This window comes from Macaca thibetana, chromosome 6 (assembly GCF_024542745.1).
Source record: "Macaca thibetana thibetana isolate TM-01 chromosome 6, ASM2454274v1, whole genome shotgun sequence".
NCBI lineage: Eukaryota > Metazoa > Chordata > Mammalia > Primates > Cercopithecidae > Macaca > Macaca thibetana.
The window spans coordinates 88,100,493-88,128,366 of NC_065583.1; the positions used below are offsets into that span (position 1 = coordinate 88,100,493).

At 39.7% G+C, this 27,874-nt stretch overlaps 1 protein-coding gene across 1 annotated transcript in view; it reads left to right on the plus strand.

The window, feature by feature from the left end:
• Nucleotides 1-27,874, plus strand: part of LOC126956147 (uncharacterized) — a 204,194-nt gene that overhangs the window by 166,881 nt on the left and 9,439 nt on the right. Inside the window, exon 7 of the mRNA XM_050792992.1 lies at nucleotides 6,638-6,727. Within this exon, the coding sequence (XP_050648949.1) occupies nucleotides 6,638-6,727 (90 nt within the window). The remainder of the gene's footprint in view (nucleotides 1-6,637; nucleotides 6,728-27,874) is intronic.

The window sequence follows — 27,874 nt, forward strand, 5'->3', positions numbered from 1 at the left end:
AAGGTTATATTCTGGTCCCTCATCTGTTTTTATTTTTGTATTATTTCTTTATTTGCTCAGAACCTAGGAAAGGAAAGGGGTGTCAATTTTGCAGAATCCTTTAGAAACCTCAGCACATATATGTACAAGTAAAAACTTAAAGTTCTGTCTTTCCAAACTCACTGTCCAGAAGTGACCACTATTAATGTATATCCTTTCTGATTTTTCTATGCATATGCAAATATATATTTATATAAGTATATAATAGAAACCTTTTTTAAAGGTAGAGTCTAGCTGTGTTGCCTAGGCTGGAGTGCAGTGGTTATTCACAGGCACTGTCTTCGCACACTATAGCTTCAAACTCCTGGGCTCAAGCGATTCTCCTGACTCAGCCTCCTCAGTAACTGGGACTGCAGGTGCACGCCACTGTGCCCAGCAGTAGAAATGTTTTTACTTGAATATCACATAGCAGAAATATACATAACTACATGTTTATACTTACAAATCTCTTAAGATTTTTTTCATATAATTTCTCTTTGTACACATATGTTTCTGTATATACGCAGTTGTATTTTTTCCAGATACGGTATCACTCTATACATTTTGTCCATTATCCTTTTTTCACTGAACATAGCTTCATGCCAGTAAATAGAGGCATACTATGTTATTTTTAATGGCTGTGCAGTGTTCTCGAGTGTGGATGGTCCGTAATTAATCATCCTTCAACTGTTGGCCATTTAGATCACTTAACACTTTTGCTATTGCAAATAACACTGTAGTGAACATGGTAATGTTTTTGTTTTTGTGAACTTGTGTGGCTATTACTGTAAGATAGATTCCAAGAAGTAGTATTTCTAGGTATTTGATTAGTAATGAGGAACTCATAGGTTGGGAAGGATTCTGAGAGTACTCAGTTTATCCAGCACGCCCAGGAAGATTTTTTTCTTGCTATGACATTGAATAGTCCAGAGAGTGAAACTCCATATTATTTTTCAGTAATGCTTTCCAGTGACTTGAAATCAAAATTGATTATAAAAGAAATGGTAGCAATTATGATGCTGTGGCCAAGGGAGTTGGAAGTGAAAGTGAAAGTGAAAGGCTGAATCCTAACGTAATACTGTGCTGAGCCTGGTGGACAAACCAGTCAGGTAACACAGATAAGGGGTTAGCAAATTATGGGAGTCCCAGATATTTGGATAAATTTACATTCATATAGTAGGGAAGTTTTTATTTATTTATTTATTTATTTATTTTTATGAGACGAAGTCTCGCTCTTTTGCCAGGCTGGACTGCAGTGGTGCAATCTCGGCTCACTGCAACCTCTGCCTCCTGGGTTCAAGCGATTCTCTGCCTCAGCCTCCCAAGTAGCTGAGACTACAGGTGTGTGCCACCACACCCAGCTAATTTTTGTATTTTTAGTAGAGACAGGTTTTCACCATGTTGGCCAGGATGGTTTTGATCTCCTGACCTTGTGATCTGCCTGCCTTGGCCTCCCAAAGTGCTGGGATTACAGATGGAAAGTTTATTCTTTTATACTTTATAGCGAATAGCTATGAGAGATTAGTTCACTCTGGGTGACCAAGACTGCAAACCTCAAGATAGTCCTTGGCAAGCTGGCCCCCTTTAGGCCTTGGCTGTCAGTCACCAGGAAGTAGGTGACTTATTTAGAGTCTGGCCAGACTATAAGGGACCTGAAATCTGCTTCTGCCACCTATTCCACAGTGCATCAGGCTAAAGAATAGTTGGTTATCCTTTACCTGGATTGCTTTGCTTATGTCTCAAGGCTGTTTCCCTTGCAGAGAGGCATGTGGCAGCTCTTTCACAAGCTGGTCTAAAGAAAAGAAAAGAAAAGAAAAGAAAAAAAGCGTGATGCAACTTGACAGAGTTGTGGGATTCTAAGTGCTTCAGGTGGCCGCCTCTGAAGCCTATAGGATTTATTTAGAATATTTTCAGTACGGTGATGACCTACAAGGGGAAAAAAAGAAATCCCCTGTATATTATGGAACTGGCTATAGGCGTGGTGGGAACAGTGCTGCAGACATGTGCTTTATTCACTGTCTTATCTTGTACATGTTTCCCACTCAATGTGTACACAGAAGCATATCTGCATCAGAAACAAGTGCAGCATGAGTAGCAAAGATGAACATGTTCAATAGCTAGGAATGACCACATACTGTGCACATTTACACAACACTGTGAAAAGAACCAGGCAGCCTCACTGTTAGATCATTTCACTGCACACCAAAGAGATTTGAAATGAACTTTTAATTATGATTGCTGAATTGCTATGGCTATATTCCTTAATATGAGCATCTGATGAAGTTAGTTTTCTTTAATTGATGAATGAGCATTTAAACTTGTAAGACTGAATTTGTTATGTATTGGCAGTTTTATATTCTGACATTTTTTTGCTGGAGTACAAATTATAGGTGCTCTTTATCTGTTTTAGTTTTGAGGTCACTGTTCTTCCTTCACCTTTGTGTGGCTTTTTAGATTTATTAATGGATAGAGCAGTGCTAAGTGACTATTAAACTCTTTTCCATATACAGTAAAACCCATTAACATGGACCTCACTAAATTTGGAATTTATGAAAATGAGGTCAAGGCCTGGGTTAAAGTTTACCTTTGCATTGTCTCTGAACTAAAACTTTGCTGAGCTAATAAATAGTATAAATAAAATTGCAGGGGATGGCACTGTTCCTTTAAAAAGCAGACTTCTTCAGCACTTTAGAGAAAGACCTTATAAGACAGATAACGAAGTAGTGTGGCATAGTGCAAAGACTAGGCCACTTACTAGCTATGTGACCTTAGCTTCACTGAGTATTTTCCTCCATCTGTAAAATGGAGATAGTTATCTACTTTAGGAGGTTGTTGTAAGGGTCAGTTTTAATGTATAGAAATGCCTTGTGTGAAGTAGTTACTTCATACATGGCGGGTAAATATTACCTAAAATAAGTGGTGAGCTAATTTTAAATACCTTTTTTTTTTTTTTTTTTTTTTTTTTTTTTTTTTTACTAAACCAGGGTTCCTTGGCACTTTAGAGTTTTGTTACCCTCCTCTGAGATATTACTTTTATTATTATTATTATTGATTGAAGAAAAAATCCTAGCAGTTTGGTGTGGTTGTAAAGAGCACGAGCTTTGGAGTCAGACAACTGCAACTTTGGAAGGAGTTCTACCACTTAGTAGCTGTGTGGCCCTAGGAAAGTTAACATCTCTTAAAGTCTGTTTTCCAATTTGTAAAAATGGTATGATAATACCTGCTCCAGGACTGTTTTGAGGACTAAATGAGATAATGTAAGGTAAAAAGCCCAGTGATTTTCATGTAATAAACTCTCAAATGTCAGCTGTTGCTGTTATCATGCTATTTTTGATAACTGTCCATACTTTAGACTTTTCATTCATTCAGGCTTGTCTTTTTCAGTTCACCCAAATTAATGAATTTTACTCTAGATATAATCTCAGTTCTATATGAGAATTTTAAGTAGGTAAGTTAAAATTATAGAGAAGCAAAATGGCTGTATAAATAGGGTGAAAAAAGAAAGAATATTATTTTAAAAGTAGAGGCACAAAAGCAAGTTAGACTTAAATTACTGTGTAATGAATTTTGTGCATAGTCTGTGTCCTTTATCAAAGCTTTTTATATTAAATAGAAGGAAATGGAACTTTATATATAAGTAGTAAAAAGTGTGGACTAGTGACCAGCTCATTCCATTCATTGGGAGATAAAGGCATTAAGTCCATGTTTAACTTTATTTTCATCTTCTTGTTTCCCCTGTGTTTCATAAGCTATGTGGGTGAGAAATGTAAGTACTGTAATGTCCTGCATAGAGACTATAATCTATCCTCTCCTTAATGACAGCCTTACACAGTTTGTAGAATCCATCACTTCAACAGAGCAGACTGAATTACTTTGATGACTGGCAAATGGGCACCACTTGTGGTGAAATGAAAGCAGTCAGGTGTGTGTTTATTAAGTGCTCTTCAATAAGAGAAATGTGTTTTCCCGAAAACTCTCATCCATGCTATTTTTGTAGAGGCAAAAAAGGGGCCCATCTTCCTTTGAGAAAACAGAAGAATTATTCTTCTTGAGATTCTGTACTATTACAAGTTCACAATCATAAACGTGTTATAAAAATCAGGCTTTTCTGCAGTATATGCATGAACAGTGGAAGCTTGCAATAATAACTGGCAGGGACAGAACCAGTACTCTTGGGGCAGTGTGCCTTTGACTTTCCAGGACTGCCCAATTCAAGTGGATCCATTTAAAAAAGTTAAGTCAGTTCATTAATTTGATGATCAGTGGTTCTGCATATAAGAGTTTTCATAAAAGTAAATTCACAAGTCAGAAAATATCTTTTGTCAAACCATGTTTTCTAAGATTTGGGTCAGAAAGTGATCATTCTAATGCACACCATGTTGATTACTTGTATTATATCAGATCTTTATTGGAAATACTGAATGGTGAGTTGTTAAGGTCTGGCATTATTTGTTTAGATCTGGCGTATGAGTAAGATCAGCAATAATAGCGTAGTACTTATTGAATGCTTACTATATTCAGGTACTGTGCTAGAAGCCAGGGATATGAGACCCCCAGCCCACATCCCCCAAAAAAGACATAGTCTAATGTTGCTGACAACAACTCTGTGAAGTAGATACAGATAAAATAATACAGAGTTTAAGTAATTTGTCTAAGATAAGTCAGCTATAAAGTGGCAGAGCTGTATTTGTTACAGCAACCTAACCTATATTCTTGTTGAGAGGTACCAAAGTATAGTGGCTTAAACGAGAAAGAAGGAGCTCCTTGACACAGCATGGCTGGTGTAGCAGTGCTGGATCGCTTATGTTTAGACTGCTGGGTCAGGGAGATGTACACTTCTATCTGATACCTCTGCTGCCCCTGGATATTGGCCTCATTAATATGTCCGAAGATGCATAAGTGTTCTCTTTAAGGGCACTTCTTGGAGGTGGTACTCTTAAGATTTTTTCTGTTGTTTTTAACTGCAACAGTTTATTTTTCCTTACACAGTAGCATGTTGCTGGGGCCTAATGTTCTCACATAACAAAAGAATACCAAAATTTATTGTCATTGCTTAAATAATTGGGAATTGTGTATAAAAAAACCTTACATAAGTTAAAAGGATGAATAAATTTACATGCAAACTGCTTCCAACTCAAGGCAAGTTACAGCCCATGGTATTCTGGGAGGAAAACACCAGGTAGAAAGGAAACTGGGTCCTGAGGCTTGGACTTCTCCAACCCTGATATACTGGCAAGACAGAAATGACAACTGGTTCAGGAGCCCATGCCAGCCTCTAGAGAAATCCTGGAACACTCAGCCCTGACACATTAATACCTACACAGATCGGAGACTGCTGGCCATGCACACTCACAAGCCACAGACTTCTCTTCTACAAGCATGTTCTCACCTCAGCCACAGAAGTGACTGAGCCACATATATTAGTACTAAGGGTTTAAATCAAAGATATTCCTAGTTTCTACTCACATCCCATCAACCATACCTAGCTACCAGGAGGGCCTGAAAATATAGTTTTTGTGGCCATTCATCCCTTAAAATTCAAGGATTCTATCAATAAAAAGCAGTGGACAGTGGGTATTAGGGGACAGTTCTTATTCTGAGTCACATGCTAACAAAAACATTGTTTCAAAGTGGAGTTTTCACCACGGTCTTTTCCAAGTGATGAAAGATCATAGGACTTTGGGGTATGCTTAAATTAATTATGCAGTTCTTTTCAAGTAAGGTTATGTGTATATGTATGTAGTGTGCATATGATATATTTAAATATTCAAAATATGTGAAGTATCATGAATATTAAATGATTCTATGGCAGACTGTGGTCATCTGCAAGAGCCAGTAAAACATTTTATAGTAAAAGTCCACTGGCTTTTACTTCTTTGGCAGGAAGGCTTACAAAACCCCCAGGATTTGTTGTGCTTGCATCCTAACTCAAAAAGATCTCAGACTCAGAGATCTATGTTGTAAGAAGTGTGTTCTTAGAGAAATGCCTTTATAAAAATACAATTAAAGTTTTGAATGAGAGATGTACTCAATATATGAATCATAAATAACACTGACCCAGAACTTCAAAGTTTCTCAGAATTCTTGGTCTCTTCTGATGTAGTTTAGACATTTACTTTAGAAAAATCAGTAAGTTTTTATTAAGAAGACACTTAGATTCTAATTGCATTCAGATCCTTGCTCATGTGTTTCCTGTGGCCACAGGTACTTGGAGGAGATGAGCACAGGCTGCACCTCAAGTATTTAATACATACACATATGTTCTTAGCCTACTTAGGCCCTGGCCGTCCTACCCCAAACCTAATGCAGTCTCTGATGAGCTCAGCTCAGAGGCAGTTTCAGTCCAGTTTTATCACACCAGCAATGTGGAAGTAGAAAGAAGCAATCCAAAGAGAGTGAGAACCTTAAAGAGATGAACCCCGAAGAGATGAGAGAGCCAACAGAAGTTAAAGCTTTAACTTTTTCTCCCAGCATACTGAAAACTTCTCCCACTTACAAAAGTTTAACTGAGTTGGGTAACTTGATTCAGTCACTTTGTGTCTTTTCCTCCTTGGGGATGGGCTTAGGTAGGGGTAAGGAGAAGATGGGATGGAACTTTCCTCTCCTTTTCCTTCTAGAGATCAGCACCAGGCACTTTGGAGAAAGCATAACAAGTACAAGACGTGACCTTTATCCCAGTTCCCAAAGGACTAGCAGTCTTTTGGGGAAGGTAATGTATTCCAAACATTTAATGAAAATCAAGTACTAAACTGTGTGATATTGATTATTCTGAAGGAATACAGATAAGGGATAAATTCATGTAGATTTGTTTCTTGGGGAAGACTTTTTAGATTGTGTCATAAGTGCCAGGCCAAGGGATGAAAAGGAGCCAATTAAGAAGGCAGAAAAGAGGATGTGAACAAAGAATCAGAATGAGCTTAGAGGTCAGTAGACCTGTGTGCTTGAAGCAGAAACTTCATGTTGGAGACTAGGAAATAAAGTGAAATAAGAAAGTGGAAGATGTCAAAAATCAGGCAGGGGTTAGGCCATAGGAGAGGCCATTTTTAATGGAATGAGGTAAGAATACATTAATAAATGACTGAATGATGATGTGTGTGTGTGTGTATATATATGTGTCTATATATATACATATATACACATATAATATATAAATATAAACATCTATATATACATATACATACATATATACACATATATACACACATGTACATATGATCATTCAGTCATATATATACACATACACACGTATACACACACACACACACACACACACACACCATAGTGCTATAATTTGTCTAGGCTGGGCGAGGAAGTTCCTATGAAGGGTCTCAGCAGCATAGGTTTCCAGGGAACAGGAGGAAGCCAAGATTAGGTATATTAGGGACTGGGAACCTGGTTTCACTAGGATGAGCCAGCAGTCCAATCCTTAGTGACCAAGTGGATGTGGTGATTTGGGGATTGGTTCAGGGACGGTGTTGGTACCTGAGGAGATTTAATTTAGCAGGAGGTTTGGGCCACTAGAATTGTAGATAACAGGTGAGATTTAGAGTTACGAGTGGTGGTATCATGGAAGGAGGCAATCTAATCACAACTGGATCCCAGCCCACAGCTGGGGGCCTGGAATGGAATCTAGGGAAGGGTTTTATCAGGGCCCTAGTCAAGTAGATATAGGTTCAGGGCAAGGCATAAGGCATTGTAGGAAACAGAAAATCCAGTCAGGGCAGACCCCAGCTCTGAGGATTGAGCCAACATGTTTGGAGGTAGGAAAACAGGGAGAAATGAAGAAGCAATGTAGAGTAAAGTCAGTGCAACTGAATGCATTCGTGATCAAATAGAGAATTCCAGTCTCACCATCTTCTGGGCTGCAGTTTTTCTCTATGGCCTGCTCTGATGAGGATGGGTTGAAGGTCACAGTAGTGCTGAGTCTTTTAAGTGGAGACGTCAGGGGCCCAAGCTCAGAGAGAGCCTGGAATGAATGGCTGAGGTGGAGGACCAGAGGAGATAGCATTGCTTGGAAGGAGTTGAGACTATGGCAGAGGAGACCTAGGCCATCTTATTCCAGGCTGAGGAGAAGAGGACCTGAGTAAGGAGGGGTGGTGGAGGCAGGGTCTGCAATAAGACAGTTCAGAGAGACAGCAGCCCTTGAGCATGTGAATGAATGGAAATGTTTCTTGTAAAGATGCCTGTCTTTTCTGGTCCATGATGGTGTAACTAATACACAAGGTGTGACTGGATCCTTCCATGCGGCCCTCATGAGGTCTTTGCTACCTAGCTGATGTTTGAAGTGTTCGTGTGTGCCTCTGTCTTTGACTCACCTGGCTAGTTCAGAGTCTTTGCTGAAGAAAATGTGCTTCTGCCTGTCCGATTGCTTCACAGCACGCTTCTCTATCTGCAACTGTTGTTTCCCAGCCATCCATATGGTGCCACAGGATGGGACACAGGCAGGGACTTTACTATTCACAAAGGGGTAGGGAACGCGAATGGGGCTTTTCCTGCTTATAAAGGCAAGGAATGAAAATGCAGAATTCTTACCTGGTAGGGAAACTTTCTTTTCCAAATATGCAGGTATGTGATATTTCTGATTTCCTCAGGCTTGGATCTGTGCCTGGGGGTGAGATGGATTTCAAAGTCATTATTTAAAGTAGGGAGATAAAGCTTTAGACAACCACCATAAGAGATCCTGGTTGTATTTTTGAAATGTTGAGTGAAATAACATTTTAGTGATCAGTGAAAGGCTAACCTTTGTACTTCTGAAAAGTGTTCTTAGAAAGGCCTAGATTAATAATTGGTTTCAATTTGTCCACAGATACACTGCCTCTAGGACTGGGACAGATAGCCACTGAGTACCAGCTTCAAATCACCCTGCACATTTTCTTGTTGGAAAGATAACCACTGGAGAACCATCTCGTTACCTTCAGCAAAAATGAAAACAAATCAAGACATTAAGAATGCCACAGTGGACAGCAGTTACGCAAGGTTCAGCAGAGGAAGTTTTCAAGATGGTGTGCCTCGCTAGCCAGAAATCAGAAAAGATCGAAGCTAGCCTTTTCATCTCAGCTGCTCCTTAAATCAGTCCAACCCCTCCAAATTAATGTGAATTGAAATATGCATTGCTTTTCAACTTAATTGAGTACTTACTATGTGTGAACCACTGCACAAAATAGGGGAAGAAAATGAGGGAGACAAAGCCTGCCTTCAGTAAATTTACAGTTAGTTTCAGGGTACATTGTTTTTCTTCTGCTGTTAATTAGGTGTATCCCCAAGAAAATAAATAAATAAATGGAAAAGTATATTCTGTGTTTTAAGTCTCTTTAATAAAAAACAAAACAAAACCCAAAAAACTCCTAACATGGCAACTCGGTACGTTTTAATCCTTTTTGTTGTTGTTGTTGGACTTCTGATAGGATCCATTTTATTGATTCCATAAATATTTAGTAGACTTTAGAGATATTAATACATGGTAGTTTGAGTTAATATGCATTAAATTCTGTTTTTTTTCCCCTTAGGTATAGATTGTCTGTTGTAAAAATATATTGTTTGTGGATTTCTTGGGGAGTGGGAAGGTGAATTATACCTGTTGTCTCTACAGTCCACTACCTTCCCTGCCCTAGGGCAGTGGTCCCCAACCTTCTTGGCACCAGGGACCAGTTTCCTGGAAGACAACGTTTCCGTGGACAGTGTGGGGATGGTTTCGGGATGAAACTGTTCCACCTCAGATCATCAGACATTAGTTAGGCTCTCATAAGGACTGTGCAGCCTAGATCCCTCACATGCGCAGTTCACAGTAGGGTTTGCACTGCTATGAGAATCTAAGGCTGCCGCTGATCTGACAGGGGGCAGAGCTCAGGTGGCAATGCTTACTGGCCCACTGCTCACCTCTTGCTGTGCGGCCTGGTTCCTAATAGGCCATGGACCCCCACAGACTGGTACCAGTCTGCAGCTTGTGGACCCCTGCCCTAGGGGCCTGCCATTCTGAGTGAGTTACTAGCATGAAGAAGAGGAAGGTTTGGATCAAATGTGGGTGGTGGTACTCAGAGACCCAAGATAGGATAGGGATGGAACAAAACCCATCTGGGCAATGGCGGTATGAAAATTTGGCTAAGTAATTATTTCAGTATTCATTGTCCTTTGTGTTCCATAAGTTAGATGACTGTCTAATTTTTCCAAAAATTTATTTCTGACTTGAGAATAAGTGTGTCATGATTTTCCCAGTGTAAAGACACTGATATAACTGTAGACACCAGACATTTTATGTAGTGTCTGTGACACATTTTAGTATGTATGAGCCAACAATAGACATGTCTTGTCTTCAGGAGTGTCCATCTGAATTGAAAATGTGTCAGTTTTTTTTAAAAACATCATTAACAGACTTCTTAATTAAGCTGCCAATACATACTGCCAATAGCACTGTGTGCTGTCTGAGAAATGCATTGTGGAAGTGCTATTTCCATCTTATTAAATAAACAATGTTGCTCTGTATAAACTGGATTTAAAGTGTTCTTTGAATGAGGCATTATATTGCTCCATAAATAATGTGATGAGAATTCTCATATGATCCCTTTTAATTTAATTTCTAAAACAATATTATTTGTTCCTCGGTAAGGAATAGCTCTAATCGGACGGGTAACTTTAGTGATATGATTTGTCCGTAACAGGCTGAAGAGCCCCACTCCCAAACTCCTGGCCGTGATACTGGGTATTGGTTATGCCACTTTTAGTTTGTGTGAAGTATCTTCCAGGAAGTCTTAGTTATTCACTTGTGTTATACTAAACTGTAGATATTTATTTCCTCTTCTGGAAGATTTCTTGGAGGGTACATCTCTGTATTCCTGGTGCCTAGTATAGTCTTGCTAATGGAATAGCACCTTTATTGGTGCTACTTAGGAGTTGGTAGCTTACAATCAATCTACTTAGAATTGATCCAAATAAACTGGATATTTTTATACAGTCTAGTCCCCTGGGCCTCTTGCTTGGTATCTTGGATTTGCCAGTTCAGCCCTGTTACTTGTACCAACATCCACTCTGCTGCCCTGGGCCCTGCCCCACTCTCTCTGCATGGACAGGGCTTTCGGAGGGGCTGCTCCACTTGTCATGTGCTGCCCCATCTGTCAGTAGATTAGCAACTCTCTATTCACAGGGTACTCATGGTGTGTCAGGCACTGAGCTACTTTACACATATTCTCTTAATTATCTCCTTTAAACCTCACAATAACCATTTGAAGTAGGCACTATGCGCTGTAGAGGTATGTTATCTTGCTTAAGTTGTGGGACTCCAAATCCAGGCCTCTTAGACTCCAAAGCCTGAACTATTCACCCCTACACTGTGCCATATCCTAGGAGAAAGTCCCAGTGCCTGGTGTGTGTGTGTGTGTGTGTGTGTGTGTGTGTGTGTAGGGTAGATCGAATCTGGACATAGTCCAGATTTACTGCATTTAATATTCCTGAACAGCAAACTGTCTTAACAGCTAAAACCCAGCAAATCACAGTTGTTTTGAGAATGGAGGAAGGGCAGAGCAATTGGGAGAAAGCAAAGTTGGAAACAAACCAATTTGAGTCAAACCACTGTCCTTTACTTCATACAGCTTTTTTTTTTTTTCAACTTACTTTTTTTAACATGGTCTGACAGCATGTGATAAATCAAAGCCTGACGTAATTGACCCAGAATTGATCCCCAAATGTCTTTTGGGGGAACATGCTTTAACTCTGGTTGTTGATTCTGAGGAATAATTGCCACCCTAGAAAGGTAATTACATATGCCATTGTTTATACACATAATAGGCTCAGAATGCATATTCTGCACAGAGCGGGAGAGAATCCTGCTTGCACATTTGGGGTGTGGGCTATGTATTATGTTAGGATGCCACAAATAGCATTTGAACTGCTCCCTGTCACTGCTGCTTTTCCCAGCGTGTGTGTGTGTATAAGGGAGAGGTTAGGAGTGAGGTAGGTTGTGGGCCGTGGAAGGCTATTTGTTGAGCTGAATGGTAGTGATTTGCTTTTCCTTAATTTTTTTTCGTTTACCAAAACATTTTTTGGATCTAATTCATTTAGCTTGGTCTGGTAAAAAGACTGTTTTCTCTGTGCTTGACATACACTTATTAATGAGTTATCATATTTCTTTCCAATCAAGGGCTGTTTACTTTGTGGAAATATATAGTGAGAATCCTTCTCCACAACACCCTCCTAAATACCCTGGTTTTGAACACCACTTTAAGTATTAAGGTGGTAGCTAGTGCCTTTCCTCTGCTGTGCTTTTTGGTCAAACATAAATGGAATTAAGCCACAAATGACCAATTAAAGCACTTCATGCCTTTTTCCTTTAGCCATAAGACAGTAGTTATCTTAAGTAAATACCACAAATTTACTATTCTGGGGTAAATTTGGCTAATAAATTAGGCTATTCTGGGGTAGTCTAACACAAGGAACCTACTTTTTTAAAAAAATCAAAGCCTTAAAAAAAACCCAAAATGTCATGACTTTTTGTAGTGCTGCACACAATGAAAGAAATATGTATGTACTCCAACATGGAACTGATCATTGTCTGAGGCCGAAGCAATCCATCGTGGGCTATTCTCTGCCACAGTGTCCAGCAAATTGCATGACCTGCTTGTTAGGCTTGACAACAGTGTTTTACCTAACAAAGGCGTCTGCAGCGCCGAGCAGCAGTGGAATGTCAGAATGAGCACATTTCACACACAGATGTGCAGCCATAATAGCCCATAAGAAGATGCATGTGGCAGGGGGCTGAGGGTGGGGATGGGGTGAGAAGGGGTGCTTGCAGTGGTGTGGTGTGTGAGTGTGTAGGTTGGGGGCCGAAAGGAGGGGAGGCTAACAGTTAGCGGTAGGGACGTGGCCCCACTGACCACATTTAATCAGCCCTCTGTAAACAATTCCACATTTTCATTGTTCTCTAAAAACTAATAAAGAGAAACAAGCACTTTTCATTCATCTTGAAGTAATTTTCTGTCAGGTTGGAGCCCCTCGTGGCCTCCAGCTTGTGCAGTGCTAGCTGTGTGATACAACAACTATTGCAATTTATTTTACAAACTCTGGTCATTCACATGTCAGTTAGTGTTCACCAAGCCGGCATCTGAAATTGTGCAGTTAACGAGTTTTACAACATTTCTATCAAGAGAAACTGTTTAGCATAACTGACTCTTAAGGAGTTATTATACCTCTAAAAATCCATTTTAAGGGGCATTATTTAAATAAAATAGAAAAACGGTTCACTGCCTTTTAAAGGGGCTACAAAAAAAGTCCATCAGCTCCAGCGCAGTAATCCTCAGCTTAAAGCACTCTTGAGAGTACTTCTGGGAATTGTCAGCATAATGAAATGTTTTGTGAAATGTCCAGATAGATTCCTCTACTCAACAATTTTACTGCACCATATTTATTTTCCTTCCAGTTTTTAAAGAAGTGAATTACTTTTGGAGAGGATGACTCTACGTTGTGTAGATGAACTGAGCACATTATTATAGAGGTTGTAGCAGGAGCGATGGTTCTGTTTGTGGTGTCATCTATATGCATCTGCAGAGTGGAGGAAAGAAGAGAAAGGCGGCTTTTTCCCCTTTGTGCTTTGGCTCCAAAAGGGTTAAATCACAATGAGGCTCCTAGAGTTCTGCGTTTTCCTTGTGCCACATTTTTCTCAAACTTTTCAAAAACTTTGGTACATGATGGCACCTGTAAATACTTTCTTTAAACTTTACAAAATGAACTGTTTTCTTACCCTAAATAAATAAATGCAGGAAAACCCGTACACGTGTACATTGATACATGCATAATGATGCCTATCATTTGAAACTGGCCCATTTCAATAGGAGATGCCATTGTACATTTTACTTAAAGAAGAATAGATTCCTCACATTAACTGAGATGGCCAATGACCCCAAACCAATTAATGACTAGAGTCCGTAATGGTGGTGCTATATAGCATAACAGCAAGTTCATTTAGCATATTCTATTACCTAACAGGAGTAGAAACCACCACTTACTTAATGGTTCTTTCTATGAGGACCAGGAGAAAATATATGTTCTGCTGTAACAAGAGATATTCCTTTTCCTTAGGCGGTATGTCTAAAACACTGCACATTTTCATTTTGCCACAAACAGTCCTCTAATTTCTCAGATGGATGTTTGTGCACACGACTTTAATTTTTTGAGGGAGATGGGCAGGTGTTCTTGTGCCTGTTAGCTGTATCTGCCCATAAGAAGCATAGTAACATCTATGAACCAAATACAATTTGACATAATTCATACCTTTATTACCTCCTACAGAATGATATTATTTCATGCTGGCACATTAATGTTTCCAGCACGATACTGTCATTCCTGGAAATTTTACCTTCTGAAGTTCGGATGTTGAGGAATGAGTTTTAAAATTCTCTAAGTGCCTTAGATTTGGGGCAAATGCAACATATCCCAAGTTCAGATTTTTTACTCTTTTTAAAAATATTTGCTGGCATTGCAAATAATGTTCAGGTAACGGGTAAAGATCATGTCTGTAAACTCTCACCACTTCTTGAGCAAAGAGCTTGTTCCTATTCTATTTCCAATTTTGTAAATACAATATAGTCAACCTATGTCATATATTTGCTGCTATTTGTTCCTCTAATGATGTGAAATCAAGAGGTGTTGATCAAAAATGTTTCAATGATTGCAACTTGAATCTCTTTGGTATTGTACTTAAATTTTTCCTAATACTCCAGCACTCAGAATTAGGGCAGATGGAATGTATTCATTTCCTATGGCTTCCATAGCAAATTACCACAAATTTAGTGGCTTAAAACAACACAAATTTATTTTCCTACAGGTCTGTAGGTCAGAGTTCTCACTGGGCTAAATCACTTGTCAACAGAGCTGCATTCCTTCTGGAGGCTCCAGGGCAGAAGCCGTTTCCTTGTCTTTCCTAGCTTCTAGAGGCCACCTGCCTTCCTTGGCTTGTGGCCCCTTCCTCCATCTTCAAAACTAACAATGGCAGGTCAAATTCTTCTCACATGGCATGTGTCTGACCCTCTTCTATCATCACATCTGTTACTCTCTGAGTCCAACTGGAAAATGTTTTTTGCTTTTAAGGACTCAGGTAGTTAGACTGAGACCACCTGAAAAAAATCCAGGATAATCACCCCATCTCAAGGTCCATGCCCTAAATTACATCTGTAAAGTCCCTTTTGCTATGCCAGATATCATATTCACTGGAGAATAGAACATGAACATTTTGGGGGGACCATTAGTCTGTTTACCACTCAGAGTCTCTGAAAATTCTCTTCTATACCAATATTTGGAGGATTAATAGCAGTCACCAAGCCAATTGTCTTCAAACTATAAAAATTATGCACAAAATTGCTTAAAAAATTTAGAGTATGCACCTCCAAATATGTACATTTTCTTCTAAGTTATACTACCATTAAGCTCTATATTTTTACTGCTAGTAAAGCTTACTTTCTTTTTAGTGTATAAATGAATAAAAGATCTAATCTAATGGTTTTTACCACTCAGTTTAGCCCAGTAAGAACTCTGACCCACAGACCTGTAGGAAAATAAATTTGTGTTGTTTTAAGCCACTAAATTTGTGGTAATTTGCTATGGAAGTCATAGGAAATGAATACATTCCATCTGCCCTAATTCTGAGTGCTGGAGTATTAGGAAAAATTTAAGTACAATACCAAAGAGATTCAAGTTGCAATCATTGAAACATTTTTGATCAACACCTCCTGATTTTACCCCAATGCATCATCTTGGGCACCCCTCTGTGCTCCTCGTTTTTGATTAAATGTGTAAATGTGGCTCCTGATTCTTCTTCGAGACCCATAAGGCTTCCAGGTGAGGAAGGGACTATGGAACTTTCTGACAGTCCCTGACAGTTTTTGGAAGTGAGGAGGAAACTTACTTATTTTCTTTGCATGCACTATTATTGCCATTTGTAGTTACAGAATGTAAAAGACAGAGTGTAACATGGCCAGAACTTTCCTGAAAGTCGAGAGCTGCAAGTTATGGAGTTACAAGACAAATGCCATTTTATGAAAGACTAGAAAGAGATTGTTTATCAGAGAGCCCTAAAACATGAGTTAGTTTCTTGTCTAGAAAAGGGCCATGTCTCATCAGAATGACTACTCATGTCAGTGCACTTGGAAATTCCAAGAAACAAATTGCTCAATGACCATTTTAAACACTAGTAGCAAGGTCCTTGTGAAACTGGGCTGGGAGCAAAAGTGATTTTGCTAAGTTCACTTTAAATCATATTTTTCAATTGTTAAAAACATCTGTATTTTACCAGCCATTCTTTATTGCCGTGGCATGTAGGCTTATTACAGCATAGGAAAACCAGAAATTGTAACACAAGCCTACTGTAAAGTCCCCTTGTGTTAAAATTTGAGATGTTTTCAGAGCAGTCACCCTCAAAAATGGGTACTTGCTAAGCCATGCTGACACACCTCTGAAATAAAAAAGCTTCTGCTGGGCAAATGAAAAGAGGTTGCCACAAAAATGTATATCGATTATGAAACAAGTCAATCAGTGTTTGCCAACTGCCATAAGTGTCCTGGAGGCAGTCTGGGCAGTATATTTTTATTTGATTTGCCCCAGGGCACTTCCATTTTCCTCCTGAAAGGTGGAAAGGTAGTCTAAATTCTTTGTTGAGAGTTTCCATCAATGATCTCAAAATGCAACTGATAACATGTCAATGATTGCTGTACAAAGAAGTTAAACATTACAGCTAAATTTCCCCACTGAAACCCAATCCAGGGATTAGCAACAATAGGGAATCTGTTTTATTTGCATTTAATTTGTACCTTCACACTATTATCTCCCATGTTTTAGTTTCAGGAAATGTGGTCCCAGGCTATTATAACCACATTTCATGCTGCTGTTGCACTGTTATTTGATCTCTATGGTTGGAAATGACTTACTGAAAAAATAAAGCCAGCATATTTTATTTTAATTATACCAGTGCAGTGTCTAAATAAAAAATGTACTTTATATTTAATGTGGAGCACAGATTAACAGTTTTATGGGACATAAAATCTATCTATATCATTTTCTATTTACACATCAGTTATATATCTTTCTCTCAGCAAAACAAATGCCTATGGTGTGAAAACGAGGAAGGAGAGCATCGAAGTTACAATCACATGGGCAGTAAATAACATCTTAATTGGTCTAGAATGCCGGAGTTTGTTTTTTTTTTCTGCCTGGCTTTTATTTATTGATCTCTATAGCTTATTTATCTTTCTAGTGATTTGTACAAGTCTATCTCCTTTCCTCAATAAGCCAATCTATGGTGGTTTTATATTGCAAATCCCATCTGGGGAAATGGTCTAGTGAGAGAAGTGCAGTTGCTCCTGGAAAAAACCATTATTTAAAAGCTTTTGTAGAAGTAAGGGTAACTTCTCAGTTTTTATACTTTGTCTTCTGGAGAAAAGAAGGAAAGAAGAAATGCCGCTATTATGAAGTTGCCACCCAACCTATATTTCAACAATTCTTTACTCTCCACTTGTTTGGCAGCAATAAGAAAACAAACAAGGATTTAGTGTACACTGGGAAATGTCTCTTAAATGTTCCTGTACATGATTTAGTTCCTAGAGAGAGAAGCAGACAGGAATGGATTGTGTATATCTAATACATCATATGTAAACCCTGGCTTTTCTTCTTCTATATGCATTTCTACAGCTCCATTCCTAATACCTTTTTAAAATAGCACTTTAGGATAAACTACTCTTCAAATGACACATTATGCTCCATAGTGCAGTTGAGAACCAGCAAATGTAACCATTCTCAGGAAAGCTGCTTGGCAGAAAATACCACACTTTTTCTAGTACGTAGATATCCATAACTGAGGTCAATCCTGGGAAATTAGTGACTTTTTTCCCCTTTGAATGAATGATCCCCTTGTTATTTGTCAAATTGGCAGTTCCAGTATTTGTCATGATTCTATTTGATCTCACAGAATATTAGAAGAGTGCTCCAAAAGATTTCCTCTGGTGATAGCTGAGGGAAAAACAAGTTTACAGATGGCGTCGCTATACCTATGTAAGTGATGCTTTGCAAAGTGATTCTATAAACATGTTCCAAAGAAGAGACTCTGATATTCCATCATCACCCTAATGTAACCTTAACCATCTTGAAATGAGCTCACGAAAATTTTGGGCAGGGCTTTTAGAGAATGCATTTATATTTGACATAATTAGTGGTACGCAGATCTCACTACATCCAGGGGGAATCTCAAGACAACTGCGTTGTCGACTATTAGTGCCTAATTTCTGAATGTCAAACGCTGCACATCTTAATTTCTAGAGAATAAGCTCAATTGAACTTGTTCCCCAGTTATGCAAAAACTGCTCAGATAAAACCAAGTGGACACCAATGTAATGAATGTGGTTATTAAATTGTTTCAATTGAAAGAACCCTATTCTTACACCATCATAATGGGAACAATTTATCCCCACTGATCGGCCTGTCTCTCTCTCTCTCTCTCTCTCTCTCTCTCTTTTTCTGAGCTCTCTTTGATCTTGAAGCATATTGCGGTGGTGTGTCCTATTGAAAAGCGAAACTGGGGCAATTTTAATGCTTTTGTACCTTACCAGTGCTCTATTTTTTCACTGTTTAAAAATAGCTGTTAATTATAAGTGCAGTTTAAATGTCTCAAGTGACCCAGAAATGCAGGTTGGAATGAGACAGATTGTGTGTCTCATATAAAACAGATGTACTTTCACAGAGCATTCTGAATTCAGCCTTCACTCTGTATCCTCCTCTTGGGTTATTTCAATCAGGTATTGAGCTGGTCTAGCACTGTGCTATAAAATCCCACACATTTGAACAGGGGGAAAAAAGCAGATTTTTTTTCCCCAACACAAAGAAAAGCCTCTTTTGTATACCAGTCACTACTACGTGGTGAATATGGTGCCGTTGATGTTAGATAATGGGACAAAGATTACTTTCCTGGCCAGGAAGACCATATGATTTTCTAGAGCTCCATCCTGCCGGTCTCTTGGGTCAGGGGGCTCCATGTTAAAAGAGCACTGTAATAGTGATAAACATATCCCCTGGGGTCCTTCTTCAGCTTGATTCAATAGTGCCCAAGGACAAATTTACCTCCTGCTAGATCTCAAAGATCTTTGAATCTTGATTGGTTTCAGAAACTTGCGGTTTTAGCTCCTTGATCACACTAGGCCCTGGAGATGGTGACATTGCTGGTTATGTGTCAGGAACCAGACTTTAGTAAGCTATGTGCTAACTCAGTAAAATCACTCTACCAATCTATTCTGCTATTGCCTGAACAAAACTAGTACTTACTCAATTATATGTGTTTGTATACAGTAGGTTTGAAGGTATACCTATTTAATGCAGTTCCAAGAACTTTGATTTCAAAGTTGAGTTTAGAATAGAGTGCATTCCAGTGATTTGATGATCTTATCCAAGCCCCTTAAGATCTTTGGTACACACCCCAAAGCCTCCTGATTCCGAAAAGTTGAACAGTCAGAGAATTCGAGACTCATCCCCCTTCCTCCACTTGGATTCAGATCTTGTGGTTTGATCTCCTTGTTAGCAAAATGGAAACATGTCTTAGAAGCGGGAGGATAGTATATGTGCACTGGCTTCCTATCTGCTTCTAACTAGTAATGCCCAACAGGAGTTCTTCATTGCACACCAATGACATTGAACACAGAAAGGTGTGGGCTTAGGAAAATAATTTTCAAGTTCTTCCTAGAAAACCTTGACATTTTAGTCAAGTTCTAAGTGCAGACGCTGATTTGAATACTTTTTAAAGCTCTTTTTTTCCCATTTAAATCAATATTTTAATGTAATTAATTGATTTTATTTAATCATTTGAATTTGTCCAATAAGATTTATTCCATTTAGTGCTCATAATCTTGTAAGTAACAGTCCAAGGCAGTTGGATTATGGTCTCATTCCAAGTTGATGGTTTATTTTTAGGAAGAGGAACAAGTATGGCATCAGAAAATTTTAATGGAATATATGTCATAGAGAGTTGAAAACAAATTTAAAAACAATTCTTTAAATTAATACCTTGTCTTTGGGGCCGAGACGGGCGGATCACAAGGTCGGGAGATCGAGACCATCCTGGCTAACACGGCGAAACCCCGTCTCTACTAAAAACACAAAAAATTAGCCGGGCGAGGTGGCTGCGCCTGTGGTCCCAGCTACTCGGGAGGCTGAGGCAGGAGAATGGCGGGAACCCGGGAGGCGGAGATTGCAGTGAGCTGAGATCTGGCCACTGCACTCCAGCCTGGGCGACAGAGCGAGACTCCGTCTCAAAAAAAAAAAAAAAAAAAAAAAAAAAAAAAAAAATAAATAAATTAATACCTTGTAAGCATATTCTATTCATGGAGATACATTTCTATTTTATCAGAGAAGTGATGATAAACACACTAATTGACAAGATATAAATAATACTAAGCAGAGTAACTATGAAAGTAGAACAAATTACTGTATAAGACATATGGGGTTGGAAATGTCTTAGAACCTTGTTGACTAATCAGACTATTGATAGAAGTGGAAAAGACTAATGTCACCCTGCAGACACAGATGGCCACTGGTTGTGCATGTTGTGTGGGCACTGGGCCTGTGAAATCCAGGCTTGGATAAGAGTCTGGATAGACGTTAGGTGTGAGGATGGGCTAGACTCTGGGCAAAATGTGACTTTAAGCAGGTCAGCATACTAGAGCAGGAATGGCCTTGTTCTGAAAGCCAGGTGATAGAATTATCTGTGAAAGCAACAAAAGAATGAAGATCTGAGAAAGCAGTGAGCTGGAAGCCAGGTAGACATTTAAGAAAGAGGGAACCTCAAATTCCAGATGTATAAATGAAGAAGTCATTCAAAACCAGGCAACTGCCAGTAACCAGGTGCTCTGGAAACTGAAAAGGAATGACCAAACAAGAAAAAGCATAGGTATGAGGCCTTGGAAACAAGAAAGGACTGTGATGGATGAGGCAGCTTTCCTGCTTTGGGTGCCAGTGGAAGGGAGGGACTTCAATCAGAAACCCAGGAGGAGGGAACAGGTGAGGGAACTGGATGCGGGCATTGCCGAGATGAGAACTGGCAGGCAGATGTTGAAGACTGCTGGGCCTCAGGAGTTTGCAGGAACTACTTCTTAGCTCCGTTCTCTGGGCCCTGGGCCCTGTCTCTATGATGCTCCTTGTCCTGCAACCCCCTCAGAAATTTCCCAGTCATAATCTACTTTGAGCTTTTTCTCAGACAGGCTATCTAACATAAAAGAGGAAGGCTCTATATCAAGATAAACACAAAGGCTATGGGTAGTTCCAAGCATTCTCAGTTCTCTTTTCTAATTTGTACTTTCTACAGTGATCCTTTGTTATTTTGGTAAGAATTTAAAAAATTGATAGGTTAACTTAAGTGACGTGGTGGAAAGAATTAGGACTTCTGGGTCAGACTGACCTGAATTCAAATCCCAAACTCTCTTTTATCTCATAGGTCTATGACTTGGTCAAGTTACTTACACTTCAGAACTATAGCTGACTTGTCTGTGAAAATGGATATAAGACCAAAATGGTTGTTTATCTCAATTCTTCCATATACTCTTTCACACAAAGAGGGGAAATTGCCCTCTGCTTCTTAAGGAGAAAGTGACAGAGGAAATTTTCCATCTTTTCCCCTTTTTTTTTTTACTCATTGGAACAAGAAGTCATTTACTGATTGGGTAGTTTGCTTGTTTGGTCTCTCTTCCTTTCCCTCGCTATCTCTCCTGAAGAATGTGGACTTTTTCTTCTTCTTCTTCTTGCTGTAATCTAAGCTTATAGGAGTAGGTCTTATTATTGTGGGGAAAGTTTTCCTTTTTGGAGAGGTACATTAGGAAGCCCATTTGACAACAAATCCAAGTCACATTTTCTAGTTCTGTTTTTCAGGCTTAAAACTGACGTTTTAATTTAAATTGGTGTGATCCTTGGGACTTATTTTTCAACTGGGTCTGCACTCAGGGTAAACAGTAAACAATAGCAATAAAGAACACCACCCACCAGCCCTTCTCCTGTCCCCATGGGTATCAGACTGGGAAATCAAGTGAAGTGCCTAGCTCTGTGCCTGGAAAATAAGGGTAATTCAATAAATGGAAGTTAATAGTAACGGTCATTATAATGGTAGCTTTCTTACGATTATTACTAGCAATGATCCCGGGGGCATCATTATTGCTCTGGGCTGGCAAGCCTTTTCCTTTCCTTAGCTTTCATCTATTATGGACCAGCAGAACTCTTCTTAAGGATCCATCTGTCCTGCTATATTCACTATTGTAGCTGTTTCCTTCCTGTAGTATCAAATATTATTTTTCATTAGTGGATGCAGAGCACTTTTTCTGTTTTTCCTAGGGCCCCATGACTGTTTTAGGGCTATTTAGGTACGCAGAAGAGCACAATATTAAGCAACTCTACCCTTAAACTTAGAAACAGGAAGGGAGTTTTATGATAATCCCCAAATTCCCAACCTCCCCACAGTTACCTTCTGCTCCAGCTAGGGGGGCTGCTTCCAGCTTTGGTTAGAAGGAAATTAAGTATTTAGTTAACTTAGAATGAATTTCTCCCAGGGTGCCAGACCTGTTCTGTCCCAAAGCTCACCTCTGGACAAACGGATTCTCCCGTCCTGCAGCCAACACTTCACCTCGTTTCACAGTCCCACAATGCTATGTCTATTTGCTCGTTCTCTGCCACGTCCTTCTCAGGACAGCAGTTTTGCCCTCTGTGGCCTGTGCTGCTCCTGCCCTCCTAGATCGCTCCACTGTACTTGTTTTGAGACTCCACCAGGCCTCCCTGTCAGCATGGCGGCCCCTTGCGACCTGAGTCTACTCCTTGCCTGACTCGTACCTCTCAGCCATCATTGTCTGGCTGTCTTCCTCCTATCACTCACAGCCAACAACGGCTCCGGTTACCTGGCCCATTCTATTGCGGTGAGATTTTAAGAGCCATGCTTAAATTCCATACCTTTCTTCTGACCTCTCTTCCCCTATCTCTTCTTATTCCTTAGAGCCCTCCACCACATTGGCTTCCTCAAGCAACACTCCTGCCCCAACATTGCACTTGCTGTTCCCTCAGAAATGCAAGCAGGGGAAGTGCCAGACCCTTATAAAACCATCAGATTTCCCGAGACTCACTTATTATTACCAGAGCTGTGTGGGGGAAACTGCCTTCATGATTCGATTACATCCACCTGGTCCTGCCCTTGACATTTAGGGATTATGGGCATTACAATTCAAGGTGAGATTTGGGTGGGGACACAGAGCCAAACCATATCACCTTCTGAAGAGAGTAATGAAGGGGATAGAGAAGTAAAGAGGTAAAGAGAATTAGTATGGGGTGCAATTAGGAGCTAGTATGGAAGAATTTATGGAGAGAAAGGAGGGGAGAGGACAACTGCCTTTATCAATGACTTTGAGATATGTTAAGATTTTTAAGGAAGTGAGCCTGGCTGCATGTTATGCAATGCAATTCCCCTATACTACTAACTCCAGAGACCTTCAGTAAAAACTAACATTATTTTTTAATGGTTCACATACTTAGATTTTTATTTTGGATGCAGCACTGTGCTGATGTTACCAGAGCAGCCCTGATGAAATAACTGAGAAAGTTCTCTTTCTTACTGTTTTTCTTTAGTCCTTTTATTTATAGGCATAGCTGCTTAAAGAAGCCAGATGGCCTGGGATGGTGCCAGAGTTTCTTGACTCCTGATCAGATACCAGAGGAGATAAGACCCCCAAACTGGCACAAACTGGAACAGATGACCCCTAGTAGCCTTTAGATCATTAACATATCATTATAATGTGAAAATTCCCTTACCTTAAAGAAAACTTCCGCCATTTTGTGTACCAGGGTTGTATGAAGACATACATTTATGAATTGAGCCTGCATGTCTGGAGTCCCATCCTGCACATGCTAACATTCCTCTTCCTCATGGTACTCAATCCTTAAAAACCCCATACCCTCTATTGTTCAGGGAGAACGGCTATTTAGAGCAAGAGTCTCTCCTTTTCCATTCCAGGCCAGTAAATAAAACCTGATTGTCTTTTTTCTTTGTGACCGATGGAGTGGGGAATGAAGTCAGTTTGCTGGTGACACTGAGATTGAGTTTAATGCACACAGTACATTTCTGGCTTCATGAACATTCATAAGAAATAGCATATCTGTTACTGGTTTATATTGAAATGTGAAAAGTTCAATGTATTCCTGCTCTGAGAGTTCTTTTCTTTTCAGAGTAAAAGAATATGGAATTTCAGCTCCAGATCAATTTCAGAACAAACTAGGAATCCCGAGAGGATCCACAGACCCTCTGAAGGAAGCAGACTGCTCCTGTAGAACCCAGGATACACCCCAAATACTGGGAGTGCCCCAACTGCAGAATTGGGAAAGGGAGAGCCTTCTGTCCTGAACACACAGCCCTGTTGGAGAAACTGAAGGTCTGTTTGTGGGAGAAGTGTCTGACTTTACCTGAAGCTGAGTCAATTTAGAGAGCTGAGCAAAATACAGGGGTAGAGAAAGCAGCGGAAAGGCCTTGGGAGCTCACTCAGTCCCGTCCCCTAGCAGGCCATTTCTGCCTGGCACCACAGGGATCCATTGGGAGGGTGGCCAGAAGAGTGGGAGGTGGTGGGAAACACTACAGGAGAAAGGTAATCTTCAGCTGAATTTTGTAACAATTTGAACAGGGTGAGAAGCTTCCTGGCCAGAACTCAAGAGAGGGCACGGATCTGTTGTGCAGACTCCACTGGCAGAGGAAGAACCAAGTCCTTTTCTTTTGCAGCTGGGAGGCGAGTAGCCTGGGGCAAGTTCTTAAGCCCACCTTACCCACCGCCTGGAAACAGACTCAGGGTCTGTTGTGGGGGGCATGGTGGGAGTGAGACCAGCCCTTCAGTTTGCATGGAAGTTGGGTGAGGCCTGTGACTGCCAGCTTTCCCCCACTTCTCTGACAACCTGCATGACTCAGCAGAGGCAGCCATTATCCTCTTAGGTACACACCTTCAGTGACCTGTGACTCTCACCCCCTGCCACCTCCACTGGAGATTCTGAGCTCAGACATACCTAAACCTGTCCCCACATGATGGCCCTTCTCTACCCACTCTGGTAGTTGAAGACAAAGGGCATATAATCTTGGGAGTTCTAGGGCCCTGCCCACTGCTGGTTCCTCTCCATACTACCACAGCTGATGCTCTCTGGAAAGCACTACCTCACAGCAGGAGGCCAACCAGCACAAAAATAAAACATTAAATCTAAGAACACTCATAGAGTCCTTTGCACACCCCTGCCACCTCCACTGGAACAGGTGCTGGTATCCATGGCTGAGAGGCCCACAGATGGTTCACACCACAGGGCTCTGTGCAGACAACCCTCAGTAGCAGTCTGGAGCTGGGTAGACTTGCTGGGTGGCTAGACCCAGAAGAGAGACAACAGTCACTGCAGTTTGGCTCACAGGAAACCACATCTATAGGAAAAGGGGGAGAGTACTACATCAAGGGAACACCCCATGGGACAAAAGAATCTGAACAACAGTCTTCAGTCCTAGACCTTCCCTCTGAGAGAGCCTACCCAAATGAGAAGGAATCAGAAAACCAACTCTGGTAATATGATAAAACAAGACTCCTTAACACTCCCAAAAAGTCACACTAGTTCACCAGCAGTGGACCCAAACCAAGAAGAAATCCCTGATTTACCTGAAAAAGAATTCAGGAGGTTAGTTATGAAGCTAATCAGAGAGGCACCAGAGAAAGGCGAAGCCCAATGCAAGGAAATCCAAAAAATGATACCAGAAGTGAAGGAAGAAATGTTCAAGGAAATAGAAATTAAAGAAAAAACGATAAAACATTCAGGAAACATTGGACACACTTATAGAAATGCAAACTGCTCTGGAAAGTCTCAGCAATAGAATTGAACAAGCAGAAGAAAGAAATTCAGAGCTCAAAGACAAAGTCTTCAAATTAACCCAATCTAACAAAGACAAAGAAAAAAGAATAAGAAAATACGAACAAAGCCTCCAAGAAGTCTGGGGTTATGTTAAACAACCAAACTGAAGAATTATCAGTGTTTCTGAGGAATACGAGAATTCTAAATTTAAGAATAATCGAGGAAAACTTCCCCAGCCTCACTAGAGACCTACACATCCAAATACAAGAAGCACAAAGAATACCCGGGAAATTCATCCCAAAAAGATCATTGCCTAGGCACATTGTCATCAGGTTATCCAAAGTTAAGATGAAGGAAAGAATCTTAAGAGCTGTGAGACAAAAGCACCAGGTAACCTATAAAAGAAAACCTATCAGATTAACAGCAGTTTTCTCAACAGAAACCCTACAAGCTAGAAGGGATCAGGGCACTATCCTCAGACTCCTCAAACAAAACAATTATCAGCTAACAATTTTATATCCAGTGAAACTAAGCATCATATGTGAAGGAAAGATACAGTCTTTTTCAGACCAATGCTGAAAGAATTCACCACTACCAAGCCACCACTACAAGAACTGCTACAGGAGGTCTAAATCTTGAAACAAATCCTGGAAAAACATCAAAACAGAACCTTTTTAAAGTATAAATCACACAGGACCTTTAAAACAAAATAAAAGTTAAAAAACAAAAACAAAAAACAAAAAACAAAACAAAGTACGCAGGCAACAAAGAGCACAGTGAATGCAATGGTACCTCACATCTCAATGCTAATAGCATTAAATGTAAATGGCCTAAACACTCCACTTAAAAGATACAGAACTGCAGAATGGATAAGAACTTACCAACCTACTATCTGCTGCCTTCAGGAGACCCACCTAACATAGTGACTCACATAAACTTAAAATAAAGGGGTGGAAAAAGGCATTTCATGCAAATGGACACCAAAAGCAAGCAGAGGTCGCTATTCTTATATCAGACAAAACAAACTTTAAAGCAACAGCAGTTAAAATAGACAAAGAGAGACATTATATAATGGTAAAACACCTTGTCCAACAGGAAAATATCACAACCCTAAACATATATGCACCTAACATTGGAGCTCTCAGATTTATAAAACAATTACTAACAGACCTAGAAAATGAGATAGACAGCAACACAATAATAGTGGGGAACTTCAATACTCCACTGACAGTACTAGACAGGTTATCAAGACAGAAGTCAGCAAAGAAACAATGGATTTAAACTATACCGTGGCACAAATGGACTTAACAGATATATACAGAACATTTCATTCAACAACTGCAGAATACACATTCTATTAAACAGCACATGGAATTTTCTCCAAGATAGACCATATAATAGGCCATAAAATGAGCCTCAATAAATTTAAGAAAATTGAAATTATATCAAGCACTCCCTCAGACCATAGTGGAATAAGACTGGAAATCAACTCCAAAAGAAACCTTCAAAACCATGAAAATACATGGAAATTAAATAACCTGCTCCTGAATGAGTATTGGGTCAAAAACAAAATCAAGATGGAAATTTAAAAATTCTTTGAACTGAATGACAATAAAGACACAATCTATCAAAACCTCTGGGATACGGCAAACGTGGTGCTAAGAGCAAAGTTCATAGCCCTAAATGCCTACATCAAAAAGACTGAAAGAGCACAAACTGACACTTTAAGGTCACACCTCAAGGAACTAGAGAAACAAGAACAAACCAAACCTAAACTCAGTAGAAGAAAGGAAACAACCAAGATCAGAGCAGAACTAAATGAAATTGAAACAAAAAAATTACAAAAGAGAAATGAAACAAAAATCTGGTTCTTTGAAAAGATAAATAAAATTGATACACCATTAGCAAGATTAGCCAAGAAGAGAGAAAATCCAAATAACCTCATAAGAAACAAAACAGGAGATATTCCAACTGACACAACTGAAATACAAATGATCATTCAAGG